This window comes from Astatotilapia calliptera, chromosome 19 (genome assembly GCF_964374335.1).
Source record: "Astatotilapia calliptera chromosome 19, fAstCal68.1, whole genome shotgun sequence".
Taxonomy (NCBI): domain Eukaryota; kingdom Metazoa; phylum Chordata; class Actinopteri; order Cichliformes; family Cichlidae; genus Astatotilapia; species Astatotilapia calliptera.
This window is the reverse complement of record NC_137440.1, coordinates 11,353,999-11,369,760: the sequence shown is the minus strand read 5'-3', so window position 1 is coordinate 11,369,760 and position 15,762 is coordinate 11,353,999. Positions and strand designations below refer to the sequence as shown.

Genomic DNA, 15,762 nt, shown 5'->3' with positions numbered 1-15,762 from the left:
ATCCTGTTTTTCTTTTGCAATAAAACTCCACGAGAGTCAAGTTAGTTATGCACCTCTGAGGTTTTGCAGTATTATATCTACTTAAAAATTCTTGGCTCGTATTCAGAGTCTGGGACTACTTGATAGCTCGTCTGACTTCTTTCTGCTCAGCATTGATCACGTTTTATTTTTCTCTGTCCAGTTGCCTGGATTCCTCGAGCTCATCGTCGAGTACTTCCGCCGTTGCTTGATTGAGATCTTTGGCATCCTGGAAGAGTTTGAGGTGGGGACTAAGAAACTGTCCTCAAGTCCAGCGTCTGCACAGAACGAAAGACCTGAGCGGGATTCTGGCTCTCCTGTCCAGCCTGAGCTCTCTAAAGCCGAGGAGACCCAGGTGGAGCGTGCCGAGGGCGTCACCGAGGAAGTGACACCTGTTGCTGCAGAGCCGGCCGAGGTGAACGGCGAAACAGAGGAGTCCAACATGAGCGTTAACAGGGAGGACAAGAGTGGAGAAGATGGTGAAAAGGAGGGAAAAGAAGAAGAAGAGGAGGCAGCAGAGTGTGAAGCAGAGACCGTGGATCGGCCCGTAGCAGAGGCGGAGCATAAACCCAAACAAGCCAGCAAATACGACAAGTTCCCCATCAAGATTGTTCACAAAGAGAACCTGACCGATGACATGTCCGGTTACCTCACAGAGTTTACCAGCGGGCTGCTGCACTGGCAGGCGGGTGGAGGCGACTCCACGGCACACATTCAGACACACTTCGAACCCCGGAGCGAAGCGCCCGAGGATGAAGGCAGGAGAAACGAGAGCAAACAGGAGAGCAAGATGGACCACGAAAAGAAGCAACCTCTGAAACACATCACCGCGACTATCGACGACGTTCTGTGCGCCCGCGTTGACGCCCTCGCTTACGGCCATCCCGCGCGCTCTCTGCCCTCTTACCCTTTCAGGGTGCACCCAGATGGGGAGGAGGACCACATCACCTTGCTGGAGGATGAGCCACGCTGCCTGGACGAGGCTCCGCTCACCACCACATCTGCCTGGCAGGACTCGCTGTCCAAGCGGTGCACCTGCGTCTCCAACATCGTCCGGAGTCTGTCCTTTATCCCGGGGAATGACTTGGACATGTCCCGCCACCCTGCTCTGGTTCTTCTGCTGGGCAGGCTGCTTCTGCTGCACCACGTGCACCCTGAGAGGAACAGGTTACCTCCCAGCTTCCAAAGAGACGAGCAGCAGGAGCGGGGGCTGTCGAGCAGTAAGGACGAGTGGTGGTGGGAGTGTCTGAGTCTGCTCAGGGAGAACGCCATGGTCACTCTGGCCAACATCGCTGGCCAGTTGGATCTCTCCACTTACCCAGATACCATCTGCCTTCCCATCCTGGACGGCCTCCTCCACTGGATGGTTTGCCCCTCAACCGAAGCCCAGGACCCCTTTCCGTCGGCAGGACCTCATTCCCAGCTCACCCCCCAGAGGCTGGTGCTGGAATGCCTCTGCAAGCTGAGCATCCAGGAGGGCAACTTGGACCTCCTGCTGGCGACGCCGCCGTTCAGCCGACAGGAGAAACTGTTCACGGTCCTGGTGCGCTACGTGGGTCAGAGGAAGGCCCAGGTGTACAGGGAGATGGCGGTGGCTGTGCTCTCCCACCTGGCACAGGGAGACCCCACAGCGGCGCGTGCCATAGCCATGCAGAAGGGCAGCGTGGGTAACCTGGTAGTTTTCTTGGAGGACGGCGTTAGCATGGCACAGTATCAGCAGAACCCTCACAGCCTGCTGCACATGGGCCATCCTCCCATGGACCCGCCCAGTATAAACATGATGTGCAGAGCAGCTAAAGGCCTGCTGGCTATGGCCAAAGTGCAAGAGAACAAGAAAGAGTTTGTACTGTATGAAAGCAGATTATTAGACATCTCCATCTCCTCGGTGCTCAATGTGGGAGTGGTCGCCATTATTTGCCAAGTCCTGTTTCACTTGGGGAAGTTATGACATGAGGAGAGGCGGGACTGGCGCGGCACACGCTGAGGCTATTTCTGTGGTTTTTCTATTTTTATTTATTAAAATGACAGAAAATGTTTGTGTTTTTTTTAAAAGAAGTATCTGCATAAACAAAATGTCTCTATCTATATACATATATATATATACATATATATATATGTATGTATAGCTTCTGGGCGATGTCGGGATTTGAAAGCTCGTTTTAATACAAATATTTAATACCTGCTGGTGTCGGATTGCTGCGTTTGGTTTGGCATTATTTTCTTTTCTTCCTTTGTTTACTTTTTCAGCCAAAGCTGCCACCAGATCTTGGTGCTCGATTCTGTGGTTCCTTTAGAGTCGATGAGATGTTTTTCAGTTTTATAAACGCCAATATGCTCATCAACTTTTTGTTAATGGAGAGTATTTATTTAAAATGTGACACTGTACAGTAGTTTGAACTTTTTGCCAACAGCGGTGGAGGAAAAAAACACAGAGAAAACACTGAGTTTTTAAACTGAAACGTCTCCATCGCTGGAACATACGTTGTGCAATAGGACTTGGAGCAAGTTGTCCCTTTGAAAACCAGAGGATGTAAAAGCTTCTGACACCTGCAGTGTGCGCTCATGGCCACGAGGAGGCAGCATTGCACCAGCCAATCGACATCAGAGAAGAGCATCCGTCAGAGAAGCGTCTAATTTATCAATCATAGCCTCAATGACTTTCACAGATGAACTTTGTGTTTCCTGATCACTTGTGTTATGTCTGTATTTTTTCATCACCGTGTATATAAACTGTTGTACACACGATTCTTTCGGTCTTTATCTAGCATAGCAGGAGACGGGACTTTCTGACTATTATAACAAATGCTTTTATTGTTGGTAAATTTGGTATTGTTATTATACATATTTTGTTAATGGGGTCAAATATTTGAACATGGCAGATGTATCTGATGTTTCACCGTTCAAAAAAAACACACAAAAACAACAAAAAAAGAAGAAAAAAATCCTGTATGCGTTGTATTATAGCTGAGAAAACAATCGCTTTGGTAATGAAACGTGGAAGTGCCAGGGTGAGGGGGTGACTGTGGAGACGCCATGCGAGGGAACCGAACATCTTTCTGTTTGTTCACGTCCTGCGTTCATGTCAGTGGGCATATTTTTGAATCTACACGATGCTCGAAAACAAAACACGTGAAAAGATCAAAACATCCTGAAAGCTCATTGTAAAAAATGCCTTTTTTCATATGACTCCTGTCTTTTATTCAGTATACACATTTATACTCTGTGCTGCACATGTCACGAATAAATGTACGATGAACATCGTTAAGCACTGGAGACGTTACATTATGTCCAGACAATCTTAGGCCAATAAAACAAACATCAACTGCTTACGTGGGCTGTCTTTTATTGGCTGCATCCGGATCCTTCGTGGCACAGGTTCAAAAAGGTGCTGAAAACATCTGAGAGTTTGGTCCAAGCTGAGATGGTAGCGTCTCACAGTTCCTGCAGATTTGTCATTTGCATCCGTAGCGAGAATCCCCCGTTGATTCTGTTGGATTGAGATCTGGACGCTGTGGAGGCCGTTTGAGTGCAGTGAACTCAACAAACCAGTTCGAGAGGATTTGAGCTTCATGACTTGGTGTGTAGAAGATGGTAGACTGGTCTAAAGGGACGGACGTTGCTCGGGTAGGCTGTGGAGCTTTAATGATGCTCAGCTGGTGCTCAGGGGCCCAAACTGTGCCGAGAAAATATCCCCACATCGTCACACCCCCACCATCCTATCCTTGTAATGATCAGCTGTTGGTACAAGGCAGGATGGATCCATGCTTCTGGTTGTTTACATCGAACTCTGACTCTAATCCAAATGTTGCAGCAGAGAAAGACTCATCGGATCCCGAAACGTTGTTCCATCGTCTGTTGTCCAGTTTTGGCGAGCCTGTGTGAATTGTAGCTCCAGTTCTCCTCTGACATCAACAAGGATTTTCTCCTGGAGAGCTGCTGCTCACTGGATTTTAACCATAGTTGTTTGGGAAAGTCCAGCAGATCAGCCCGCCTGGCACCAAAAACCTCACCACATTCAAAACACCTCAGCAGCTCACCACCACCCAAAAGCATCTGTGAAGTGCAGCCATATGATTGGCTGATTACATCTTTGTGTTAATGCAAAAATATCCAATGTTTCCCTAATAAAGTGTATAAGTGAGCACGGTGATAAGTTGCTGTTGGGAAGAGTAAACAGCAGAATGTGATGATTCTCCTGAAAGCTGACTGTTCCTTGGACAACGTTACAAACTGTACATCACAGCAGCTCTCGGGCTGTGTGTCTAACGCAGGTCTTGGCATCAGTCCCGCCCTTCAGTTAGAGTCAGATTTTATTGTGTCATGGATCATCTCACTCTTCAGGCGCTGCAGAAACACCAGCTCTCAGATTCACTGGACTCAAAGCCAAACTAATGTCCTCCAAAGACTTCATCTCACAGCCTTGATCCGGTAAACATACAAGTATTTATAAGTATTAATATCAAGGAGAAAGTGTACTACTGGGTGCCATGAGAACAGTTGCATTGCTCCGTCTGGACGTTTCCTCATAGCCGTGGAGAAAAGACAGCTGTTTGTCTTTATTCTTTATTGTGGTTTGTTTTCCACTACACACACAATGCTAAGTTCTCATATTTGTCCTGGCATTATGTGCTGTCACGTTGTTGTTTAGCACAACTGAGGTCCTGGATGAAGGTGTTATAGCCCAAACAGATCTATCGAGCAGTGGCTGCACGGCCACTGAAAATCAGGCCTGTTGACACCATGCAGGGTTTAGCTCAGTTATTTACACCCATTTTCTTAGTTAACTCTGCTAATTGTGATTAAAAATATTCTGTTTTTGTGCTGCACACTTAGATCAATGGAACATGGGAGGTACAGCTACCCCGTCTCTTTGCTGCTGCTTCCCATCTGTTATACACATTACTCCCTCGCTTTCAGAAAGCCTCCATAATTACCAGTTTCACTCATTTTGGTTTCATTTATTTTACAGTTCGCTTTGGAATTAGTTCATTAAAATGTGCAAAATTAACCAGCACAAATCAAAGAACTAAGCTGGATTTAGATTTGTAGCATCTGAAAAAGTCTTTTTAGAGATGGAATTATATTCATTCTAATCTGCTCTCAGAGGAGGAACACTGAGCTCATAAAACCTTACATATGTGCATATCATCATCATAGTTTAGTCCGACAATATAAGGAACAGTCACTCTGTGCTTCCCCCTGTTTTCAAGCTTTTCACATTAAAACACTCACAGTTTGTGTTTGACCTTAAACAACTTGAGCTTTACAAGCTTTTACTTTACGAGTCCACAGAAACGTCTCAAGCTTACATCAAAGATGATAATGTTGTGACGAATGATGGAAAGCTAATTTCTTATTCTCTGCAGAAATCTGCTAATCTGCTGTGTTTCATTAATTATCACAGGTTATAAAGGTTCCTCTGTTAATGAAGACATGCACATGTGCAAACACGATCATCAGAAGTGCTTTTAGGAGCAGAAACTCATGACTGATGCACTCTGTGTACCCCCTGACTTTAATGCGTCCTCTTGCAGCGTTTCCAAGAAGGACACAAACCATCAGCCACTCATCTATCCAAGGGTGTTTGAGTTTTTACTGAATAGAGTCTACAGTTTGTTTGGTGTTTTCTCTTTTTTGTGTCTCCCCAGTGTCGTTACTTCCTCTTTAGTTGGAATTTGACGTCTCTCTCTCGTCTTCCTTTGCCAGGGGAAACATGGGTATGAAATCAAGTCCTATTTTAGGCTGATTTTAATAATAACATTCCTGAGGTTAAGAACACAGCCGATAAGTGGTCCCATCACAAGTTTGGCTTCAAAGAATGAGAGCGAGTCTGGCTGCTTGGCAGCAGAGAAGCGTGATCACTCATCTTCGTCTTATTTAACTCTTACTGACACTTTGAAATTAATTACAGCCTGCCTGAGACATGGTTAACAGTTTGATTGATCTCTAACTGAAGCCAGTTTCTGCAGAGAAGGAAATGACTGATATGCTTCTGAGCGCATCTTACAGGTACACACCTGCACATTATAAATAGCGCCCACATACTTCAGAGTGTTTTTGATTTCAGCCCGTCATTCAGAGTTTGGAGGGAAAGTGGGCTGCTGTACTTTTTTGGTGATGGAGGATGTGTTTCACGTAGGCAGCCAAGCGCAGGAGAAAACCTCCCACTCTCCCGTGCCTCTGAAAAGCTGAGTCACTGAGCTCTGACAGGATGGATGTGGTGGCCGGGAGGAAACCGAGCCTGTCATTGGCTACCGCTGGCTGGGGTCCGCTGCCTTGCTGCCTCTCACTGCTCTTGTAGGTAAATTAATGAGCACTGGGTGGAAACAAAACAGACAGGACTGACCTTTCTAGTGATGTGCTACAGTACACGTAAGGCAGCAGCGATGAGTCAGGTTTGACTTCATCCGGTAATTTTGACTATAGAGAGTATATTAGCCCCCTGATGAGGCTTTGATCTCGCCGTGTTCTTTCATCCAGTCCAGCTTTTTAAACTAAACAATACTGTCAGCACGAGGCCTTGGCAGGATGTAAGTCAAGCCTATGTTGTTCTTGGACTCTGACTCAAGGGGCCTATCATGTCCACCCGTTTGCCAACACAAACACGGCTCCTGCCGTATGTCATCGGGCTGCTTAACGAGCTCCGTGGTTAAAGAATTAGTCTGGAGGCCTTACAGATCATTAGCAGCCATTACAAACATCCACAGCTTTGCAGCAGATCAAGTGTGGCATGTGCCACTTGGTGGATTCACATGGCCGGTGGTGGAAGCTTTGCAGATGCATGACGGAAGCATGTCGCAGCAGGGTAAAAGACCACTTCCTCGGAAAGCACACCGTGGCTGCTCACTCTGCACTCACACGGGGGGGAGCGTGTTAAACCTACAGTCTGAGACCGGGCGCGGCATGGCTAACACGACACCCAGCTTTCACATCAAAAATGCATTTGCAGGCTAGAAAAGTGCAACGAGAACACACAGTTTCCCTCTTTGCATGGTGTTTGATTCTGGCCAATTAAGTCTTCTCACATTAGAGGAAAAGCAGCAGAGCTCCTTTCAGAGAAAGTGGATAATTGCAGCCAGTGACTGATGATGAGGAGGTGTGTGTGTGTGTGTGAGGGGAGCATGGATGGCAGAAGAACTGTGGGCTGATGATGAAATCATCTGTACTAATCTAGCCGAACAGGAAATTGCATCACTGCTGAACTGCACTTGGCATCTCAGCAAGCACGAGTTATGTGCAGCATGGCTGCCTGTTTTCAGTAGAAACAGTAAATATGAGCAGTGGTGGCTCCATTTAACAAACAATTTACTCTCAGCAAATGTTTGTTGTCTTCAGCGCTCTTCCTTCCTGGTTAACCTGCGTGTTAGGACGTTTCTGAGGACATGCTGTGGGACATTTTGAAGGTTGATGTCTCTTTGCAGGTGAGGACTATAAAGACACCTTCAACCTACTATATGGAGTTTGCTGGAGGACACTTAAACCCGTGACACACAATATTTCACTGACTTACTGACCATTTTATTAGAGTTGGCTGAAATCATCAGTGTAATATGAGAACCTTAATATCAATGGTCTGTGTTATATGCACTGCGTATATGAATTATTGTCTCACCCTGCAGCTGCGCAAAAGACCAGTACACATTTAACTGACTGGAACTGCAGCAAAGTAACAACACAGTGAATATGAAGTGACTATATATAAATGCTGCTTCAGCTGTGCTGTCATCAGTTTTAAAGAAACAGTCATGATAGAAATCTATGGTGACACTTTCCTTTATTCAGTTTCTTTGCTTGTTGCAGTACCACAGCAGGCCACTTGGATCTGCTTCTCTGGGTCCACCTTGAGCTGTGTATACACTCACACTGCACGTAGTCATCACAGCCGTAGGAACATAAATAAACCTGCACTCTTTTCAATGGCCACCAAAAACTAAACAATTGTGCTCATTGGCTAACAATGTTCGACTGACATTTGAATTTATTTCAGTTAAATTCAGTTTTATTTATAAAGTTGCAAACAACTAATGACTAAATGCAAAAAATGAATTTCATATCTGAACACAGACATGAGAGTGAAGGTGAGAGGTGAGTGAAGAGGAAACAATGCATCATGGGAATCCCCGGCAGCCTACGTCTATTGCAGCATAACTAAGGGAGGATTCAGGGTCACCTGGTCCAGCCCAAACTATATGCTTTAGCAAAAAGGAAAGTTTGAAGCCTAATCTTAAAAGTAGAGATAGTGTCTGTCTCCTGAATCCAAACTGGAAGCTGGTTCCACAGAAGAGGGACCTGAAAACTGAAGGCTCTGCCTCCCATTCTACTTTTAAATACTCTAGGAACAACAAGTAGGCCTGCAGAGCGAGAGCGAAGTGCTCTAATAGGGTGATATGGTACTACAAGGTCATTAAGATAAGATGGGGCCTGATTATTTAAGACCTTGTGTGTGAGGAGCAGGATTTTGAATGTGTGTTTTAGAGCCAAAAGCTCCCATCATAGGACAAGTGGGTGGATCGCTACATTAAATTAGCAAGCTCTGTACGGGTGCATTGCTCAGGCACAGATACTTTCTAATTAGTGCTCAGTAACACACTCATTTAGAACGAGACTGGAGGAAGAGAAGCTTTTGGCACTTTGGCTTCATTCCTCAGCAGTGGAGTTTGCTGTTTGAGTACTCACTGTGGAAAAAACTAAAACAAACCCTAGTGGCACAAGTGAAGGTAAAAGGTTGAGATGCCAACAAAGAAAAAAATTGAGTTGAGTTGGTGCAGCAGAAGCTTGTTTGTTCGATGTCTGACTCCTATCACAACAGCTGCAAAGGAGCTGCAGCGCAGAAATGAACGTCAGAGGAAACAGTCATGCCTCTTGGCCCCGATTCACTGGAGGAACCTGTAAAACTGCTAAAGTCTCACAGTGTGTAGGCACCTTTAATCGGATTTCCTCAGCCCACTTGTGGTTTGTATCACCATTCAATTCTAGCAATGTACTAATCTTCAAAAATAGATCCTATCAGTCCAATTAGCCATTCAGATATAGTTTTTAAGCAGAGTCTGAATAACTGAGGCTGTCTGTATTCACACCTTTAAAGGATTATTCTGCCCGGTGGCTTTTGGTGTGTTATGGTGGAGCTGTGCACAAAGAAATATAGTTAATGAGGCCTTGGCTAGAGCCTACACTGCCAGTGCTTATTAAAAGGATCAAAACTATAGCTGTCTTTATTTGTTATCTTTCTACTGTATTGGAAATACAGCAAGGTGTTCAAAGTACAACTTATCCCCAACATTAGGTTGGGTTTTTAAAGTCTGGCAACATTTGAGCTATCATCTGATAACAGAAGGAAAACCAGCGTCTGTGTTTGAAAAGTTAAACCAGGATTTTTCTAATGGCCAGCACGGGGCAGCGTTTTGTGTTACAAATAAAAAGTCGGATTCTGTACACATGCATGAGATATTAGCCTGTGCTCCTGTAATCTATGACTTCAGTAAGACGTTTTCCATGACTTTATGGTCTGACTTGCTAGTTTAAGGTCTCATTTAAGGTTTAAGGTCACATTAGTATCAAGAAGGAGAATACAGCAGGCTATGCAATAAGATGGGCCTACTTTAACGGAACAATCCGGTTGTTCAGTGATGACGCGACGAATCCTACTTCCGGGTCTAAAGTAGTCTGCGTTTAATATGGCTTTTGTGTTGTTAACATGTTTAATGTTATGTATTTTCTTCTATTTTATCTCAAAAAGCTCCTAAAACAGTCAGTGATCACTGTTGACCTCCCTCGGCTTTTATTACCGCTAATCATTTATTTAAGCTCAGTTTTTAAAACCTTACGATGTAACTACAGCACAGCCCATGCAGCAGTATATGAATGACTAACCTCGTATTGTGGATGGATTATCTCAGTTGTTCTCCTGGCTGAAGTTTGGTCCTTTTACAGCATCCTGCCATGCGATTACATTTTTTCCTGACCACCGAGAACACTCACGTTAACTTTTATCGAGTGGAAAACAAGTTAGCTTGTTTATATTATGCTAACATAGCTGTGTCGCTAGCGGTCATGTAGCACATCATTATATACCAGCTAGCCCAACTTCAGTAACCCTACAAACGTCACTGCTGTTTAGTTTTCTGTCTTCATTTATGCTGGAAGTGATAGCAGAGCTGTACGTTTTAATTTGTTTCCAAAACCCCGCAGTCAGGACATGCTATATTGTATTTAGATAGAAGCTAGCGAGCTAACTCCCTGCTAACTTCTAACTCCGTTAAATGTCATAAATTCCGTTTTCATGGATGCCTGGATGTTAAACTCAATTGTTACACCTGGTAGAGCAGAACGCTGATCATTTTATTAAAGATGAAGGACTTTAGACAGTTTTTCAACTCTCAGTAATGCCACAGTGATCGTTTGATATATGGAGCTGCAGCGGAGTTTAGACCCAGACACGGCTAGTGACGTCAGACTGAACAATCGGAAAGACAATAACATTTCAATTCAACTTTATTTATACAGCACCAAATCACAACAACCCTGAGCTCAGTGTCTTTGGTTTTGCCATGTCTGGTGTTTTGTGATTGGGAAGAGAGGTGAACTGGATCACTGAGCATAGCCTGAATCATCCTCCTTTCTGATACCTTCAATGATGATAATTTATTGAATAAGTTGCGTTTTTCGGAGCCTTCAGTTCATCAGGTAAATGTTTACAGAGGTGAGGGACAGAGGGTCATTTCCCCATAGACTTTTATAGAATCTGTCTAATTTGCAACCACAAGTATCGCCCCCTGGTGACCACTAAAGAGAATGCAGAGTTGGGTTTTACTCTTCCTGAAGCCAACTCCACCTTTTTATACAGTCTATTGACACAGCGCAACGGTGGGGTTCAAACTGCACCCACGGTCACTTCCCCTCTGGACACACCCCTGCTCTCGGGGATTCATTATTCCGCACCTTTCGCGAAACAACCACCCGGAGGATTCCGGAGCCCGTTTTGGGAAGCCCCACTTCATCGGCTCCTCCTCCCTGTGCATCTCATCAGTGTGGTGACTCGGGCTCCAGCCTGGGTGGAAGGGGAGGAGCAGGCTGAGGCTGTGTGCTCTGCTCCCATGTTGATATTTGTTGTTTGCGAGGGTGGCAGCGACGTGCGTGGACAGGAACACAATGTGAGCGGAGGGCTGTCGACTGGCCTGGCAGCGCGTTTACCGGGAAAAGCTGTAACTTTTCTTCCAAATCCCTGGCTGGATGTTGATGGTATCCGCGGATGGTTGCTGTAGAAACAGTTGGCCATATGGCTGCTCGGTCGGTGTTGAGCGCAGGGACTCGTTGAGGATGCTGGAGCTCGTCTGAGAGCACCCCACCGTGTCTGGATTTCCCTTCGCTTCCACAACCAACTTATTTTTTTCTTTTCTTAAACCGACGAGCCAAATTAAAAACTCATTTGTTTAAACTTATTTTTTTTAAAAGATGGTGTCATTCGCTTTGTCCTCGGCTCGTAACAAACCCGGGTAACGAGAGGAGAAGCTACGCGACAGCACACCGACACGACGACTTTCCCTCGGTGAGTCGGCTCGGCGGCGGGCGGAGCAGACATACACCACCCGGGATGTCTGTGACCGTTAAGCCGAAGAGTGCCCTCAAAGGTTCCCAGGGACCATGCAGGACAGTTAGGAGTAAAAACATCGAAGTCAGTACTTGTAACTGTGTGTGGGTGAGATGACTGGCCAGAGGGCTAGTCGTTAATTGCCAGAGTTGGCCAACGTGTATAACGAGAACTTATCTCAGCAACTTGCTAGCCATGTTAGCTCCTTAGCGACACTTTGGATTCGGTTGCCGTGTCGTAGCTAGCCAGGTTGCTTGCTAACAGAGGGGCTGTTAACGTTAAGCTGTGAAATATGAGCGTAAGTTAGCTAACTTTTTTTAATAGCTAAATTTGCATTTTTTACGAACCCGGCTCCATAGCCAGGACCTGGGGCGCTACACAGGTGTAAAGTGAGCTTTAGCCGAGGTTTTATTAATAACAGGAAGTGTGTGCTGCACCCCTCACAAACTTTTTTTTTCTTCACCCCCACCCTGTGTTTCTGTGTCGGATAAGTTGCTCTCCTAGCCTGAATGCTAAACTGAACTGGTGTATTTCCTCCACAGAGGCTGCTCTGCCCCGGGATTTGTTCAGCTCTGGGGATTTTAATCAGCTGTTGATGCATCTCGGGGTGTCAGAGTCCATGAGAGAGTGCGAGTACAGCCAGATCAGTACTCGCAGCTCGACACCGATGGAGACCCCGTACAAGAAAAGGACCCCAAAGAAGAGGAAGTGGGAGATCTTCCCGGGGCGGAATAAGTTTTACTGCGATGGCAGGATTATGATGGCCAAGCAGACGGGGGTTTTCTACCTCACCCTTATCCTCATTCTAGTCACTTGTGGACTTTTCTTCAGCTTTGAGTAAGTACTGAGCATGTGCGGTCTCCCATTTGCTCCCATCTGCTTTCTATTTGTGCAAAGCAACATTCAGGATTACATTTCATAAGAGCAGGTGCCAGAGAAACGTCTAAGACACAATTCAGTTATGTCACCGGCATCGCCGTGGAGTGGGTGTATCAGGAAAATGTTACTATAAGCCGATGGGAGAGGTGGAGGCATCCATGTTGGGTTTTTTTTTGTTGTTGTTTTTTTTAATCTATTTATGTGGGAGGTGTAGCTCGCCAAGTACAGGGTGTGGGTTTCCTTGGTCTTAATCTGTTTACAGGTTATAGTTTACGTGGTTTGCGTGATGATTTCAGCCTAAAGGGGTGAAAGGCAGTGCTCAGTGTCGGCGTCACTATTTTCATATAACTCTACAGCTAGAGTTCTTCAGGTCGTTGTGTGCAGGCATTCATTTAGCTGGAATGACCTGATCATCTTAGAGTTGCCCGATGAAATTCCAGTGATAAGTTACCCTTCTCAAAGGGAATTGTGCAAAAAATCAGGTCCCTGCTGTCGCTAGTCTTCATTTTAAAATTCCATTATGAACAACACTCCTTGAGCTGTCATTGCAGTGTTTCAGGGTAAATATCTGGAGCTATGGCTCTTTGATTATGGACACTCAGGAGGGGACCTCGGGGTAACAGGTTGAAGTCTCTAAATTGTCTGGACGTCCAGTCTCTGTCAGCAGATTTGGAGACCTGTAGAAACAGCACTTTTGCAGTTAGGGGACTGATGTCTGATCTATAGATATGTAAAACTCATAATATTCTTTACACGGTTCAAATCAGGTGAATGTGGAGTCTGGCACCTTTCTGTCATGAACTTTTTCTGCAGTTTGAGCTACAGCAGCTCATGTAGGGCCAGCCTTTGCTCTCCATTGCTGCCTGTGACTCTGTCGCTGGTTCACTACTGTTTCTTTCTTGCATCGCTTTTGATACATACTGCCCACTTCACACCCCACAAGAGCTGTGGTTCTGGAGAGGCTCTGACCCATTTGTATAGGCATCACAGTTTGGCTCTTATCAGAGTCGCTCAGATCCTTAAGTTTCCCATTTTTCCTGCTTCTAACAGATCGTCTTTGAGGCTGAAATGTTCACTTGTTCTCTAATATATCCCACCCACTAACAGGTGCCACGATGATCGGTGTTATTCACTTCACGTGCCACTGGTCATAGTGTGTGTCATTTCTATACAGCAGCCAAAGATTGTTTTGGAAACAGAACAAGCGGTTATGATAACCAAAATGTTTAAAAACACGTATTTGATCAACTATCAAGGAACAACTCATCATTCAACTTTTGCTGCCGGCAACCTCACCACTGATAGCTTAACTACAGGTGAAGGTTCTCAGTCTAACCGCTAATCGACCGCAGTGTCTGTCTCGAATTACAGCCCGACTATCCTAAAATAAGTCCTCTCTTTTTACTGTTTGTATAAAACTTGTAATCAACCGTCAGCATATTCTCCATTCAACCCTTCATCTTCACCTCATCACTGACTAAACCCGCTGTGGTGGAAGTGCACAATGCAGCACATACACAGACTCTGACCTCAGCTGTCTCATTAGCCCTTAACAGTCCCTGTGTCGTCTGCCATCTCTGAAACACATCTATGCTAGATAATAGTCCTGCTCTAACGTTTGCTGTTCAGTCCAAAAATAGTCTTCCTCAGGGTAAAGTGCTTCACAGCTAAAGAATGCTCTATAGGCAAAATGCAGAGGTTAATGTTATCTACACTATAGTGTTCCTAATATTGTGTCCACTGTGTGTGTAAATGGAGTTTTGAAATCTTAAAAACAGTTTTCACTGTAATACAATATCCACTTATTATGATAAACTGCATTAAAAAAAACATAAAGGAAGCATTGCATTAGAGTAGATGAATTGCAAGACATTTAAAAATATCCCCATCTGCTCCGGAAAACAAGTGTTTTTAAGAATTTATAGTACTAACGATTTAATTGAAAAGCAATTAATGTTATCTGTTGAAAACTGAAGCGACTCTAATTTTCAGCTCTAATATTTGGCTAAACGAATGGTTGAAATGGATTTTTATGTGTGCCCTTTATTGGAACTCCTTCCCTTGCAGTGCTACACATCTGTAACCTCTGGACCACTTCATCTTTCAATAAATTGTCACTTCAGCAGATACAGACTTAACCCAAGACCAAAGGGCAGACAGCTGGAGGTCTGGACTTAAAACACCCAGCTCCCTGTACAGTGACACAGTTGATAAAATACCATAATGAGAGGTTAACTCGCCGGAGTGTCCGTTTGAACCTGGATTTCCCTCGGCACCCACATGTAGGATGCAAGGTGCTTCCTGATGATACCGCTCCCTCCCACCGGACAGCTTTGCTTCCTACGCGGTGCAGTAAGTGGAGCCGGGTGCCGGGCACTGTCCTGTTTGTTATGACGAGAGGGGGCAGTTTTCAGGGACGGTATCAGGGTTTTTCCTGCCTCAAAGTGAGCCTTTGGGGGATGACTACACAGGAAAGTAAGTAGGAAGTGAGTCCTTGATTTTAGAATCTGTATTAAATATGAACCATGCAGATAAAACAAACAACGTGTTTAGCTCTTTATTTGTAAAGCAGTTTTTAAAACTTACAGTTGCAAAGTGAAAGTTTTCAGTAAACTGACCTGATGTAAGGAGGACGGTTAAAGGGCTACAACTGCGAAGGCTGTGGATTTGAAATAAGCTGGTGGAACATCTGAAAGTCTCTGATCTGATGGGTGAAAAAGTCACAGTAAACTAGAATTGGGGGGAGAATTAAAAGGTGTAATGTGCTGTGGGGTGATGTGCATATAAGGAAAACAGAAGTGGCCCAAGGATTGAAGCCTGAGGGACGCCACATTGGAGTAGCAGATGAAAACATGTAGTGCAGATCTTAATACTATCGCTGAAGTTTATGTGGGATAAGTATAAAAACCATTCGAGAGCAGTGCCAGAGATGCAATCAATCTGTCGGCTAGAAGGACATGGTTAATGGGAGCAGCGCCTTGAGATGGTAGGCTCTTCAGTTTAGTCCAAAACATATCAGTTCATACTCATTTGATGTGTCAGACATCAACGCTCAGTGCGCTCCTGCACAAACATTCTTAATCTCACGAGTTTCACTTCCATAAAAAGATGAATGAATAAATAAAAATGAGCAAAGCAATCAAATGTTTCAGTCTGACCAAAAAACAAACTTCAGTGTGTAACCGCGAGGCCACGTTGAGCTTCACGCTGTCCACCCTGTCTAACTGTCCCTGCCTGCAGGCCGGCCGAGTCCTCCTGCCTCCCCTCCTCCAGCTTTC

At 45.0% G+C, this 15,762-nt stretch overlaps 2 protein-coding genes across 14 annotated transcripts in view; both read left to right on the top strand.

Moving 5' to 3' along the window:
* The window catches only part of LOC113012405 (AT-rich interactive domain-containing protein 1B-like), a 211,899-nt gene extending 208,552 nt beyond the window's left edge, over window positions 1–3,347 (top strand). For all 8 annotated transcript variants that reach the window (XM_026152589.2, XM_080293915.1, XM_080293918.1 and 5 more), the window contains one exon: window positions 182–3,347. In XM_026152589.2, coding sequence (XP_026008374.2) covers window positions 182–1,966 — 1,785 coding nt within the window. In that variant the 3' untranslated portion in view covers window positions 1,967–3,347. The remainder of the gene's footprint in view (window positions 1–181) is intronic.
* A 7,743-nt stretch (window positions 3,348–11,090) lies between these two features.
* LOC113011542 (palmitoyltransferase ZDHHC14-like) overlaps window positions 11,091–15,762 on the top strand; it is a 62,909-nt gene continuing 58,237 nt past the window's right edge. For 4 of the 6 annotated variants that reach the window (XM_026151040.2, XM_026151037.2, XM_026151041.2 and 1 more), the window contains exons 1-2: window positions 11,091–11,563; window positions 12,148–12,442. In XM_026151040.2, the coding sequence (XP_026006825.1) occupies window positions 12,201–12,442 (242 nt within the window). In that variant the 5' untranslated portion in view covers window positions 11,091–11,563; window positions 12,148–12,200. Of the gene's footprint in view, window positions 11,690–11,782; window positions 11,904–12,147; window positions 12,443–15,762 lie in introns of those variants that run through there. The other 2 variants (XM_026151039.2, XM_026151038.2) reach the window with 2 other exon arrangements.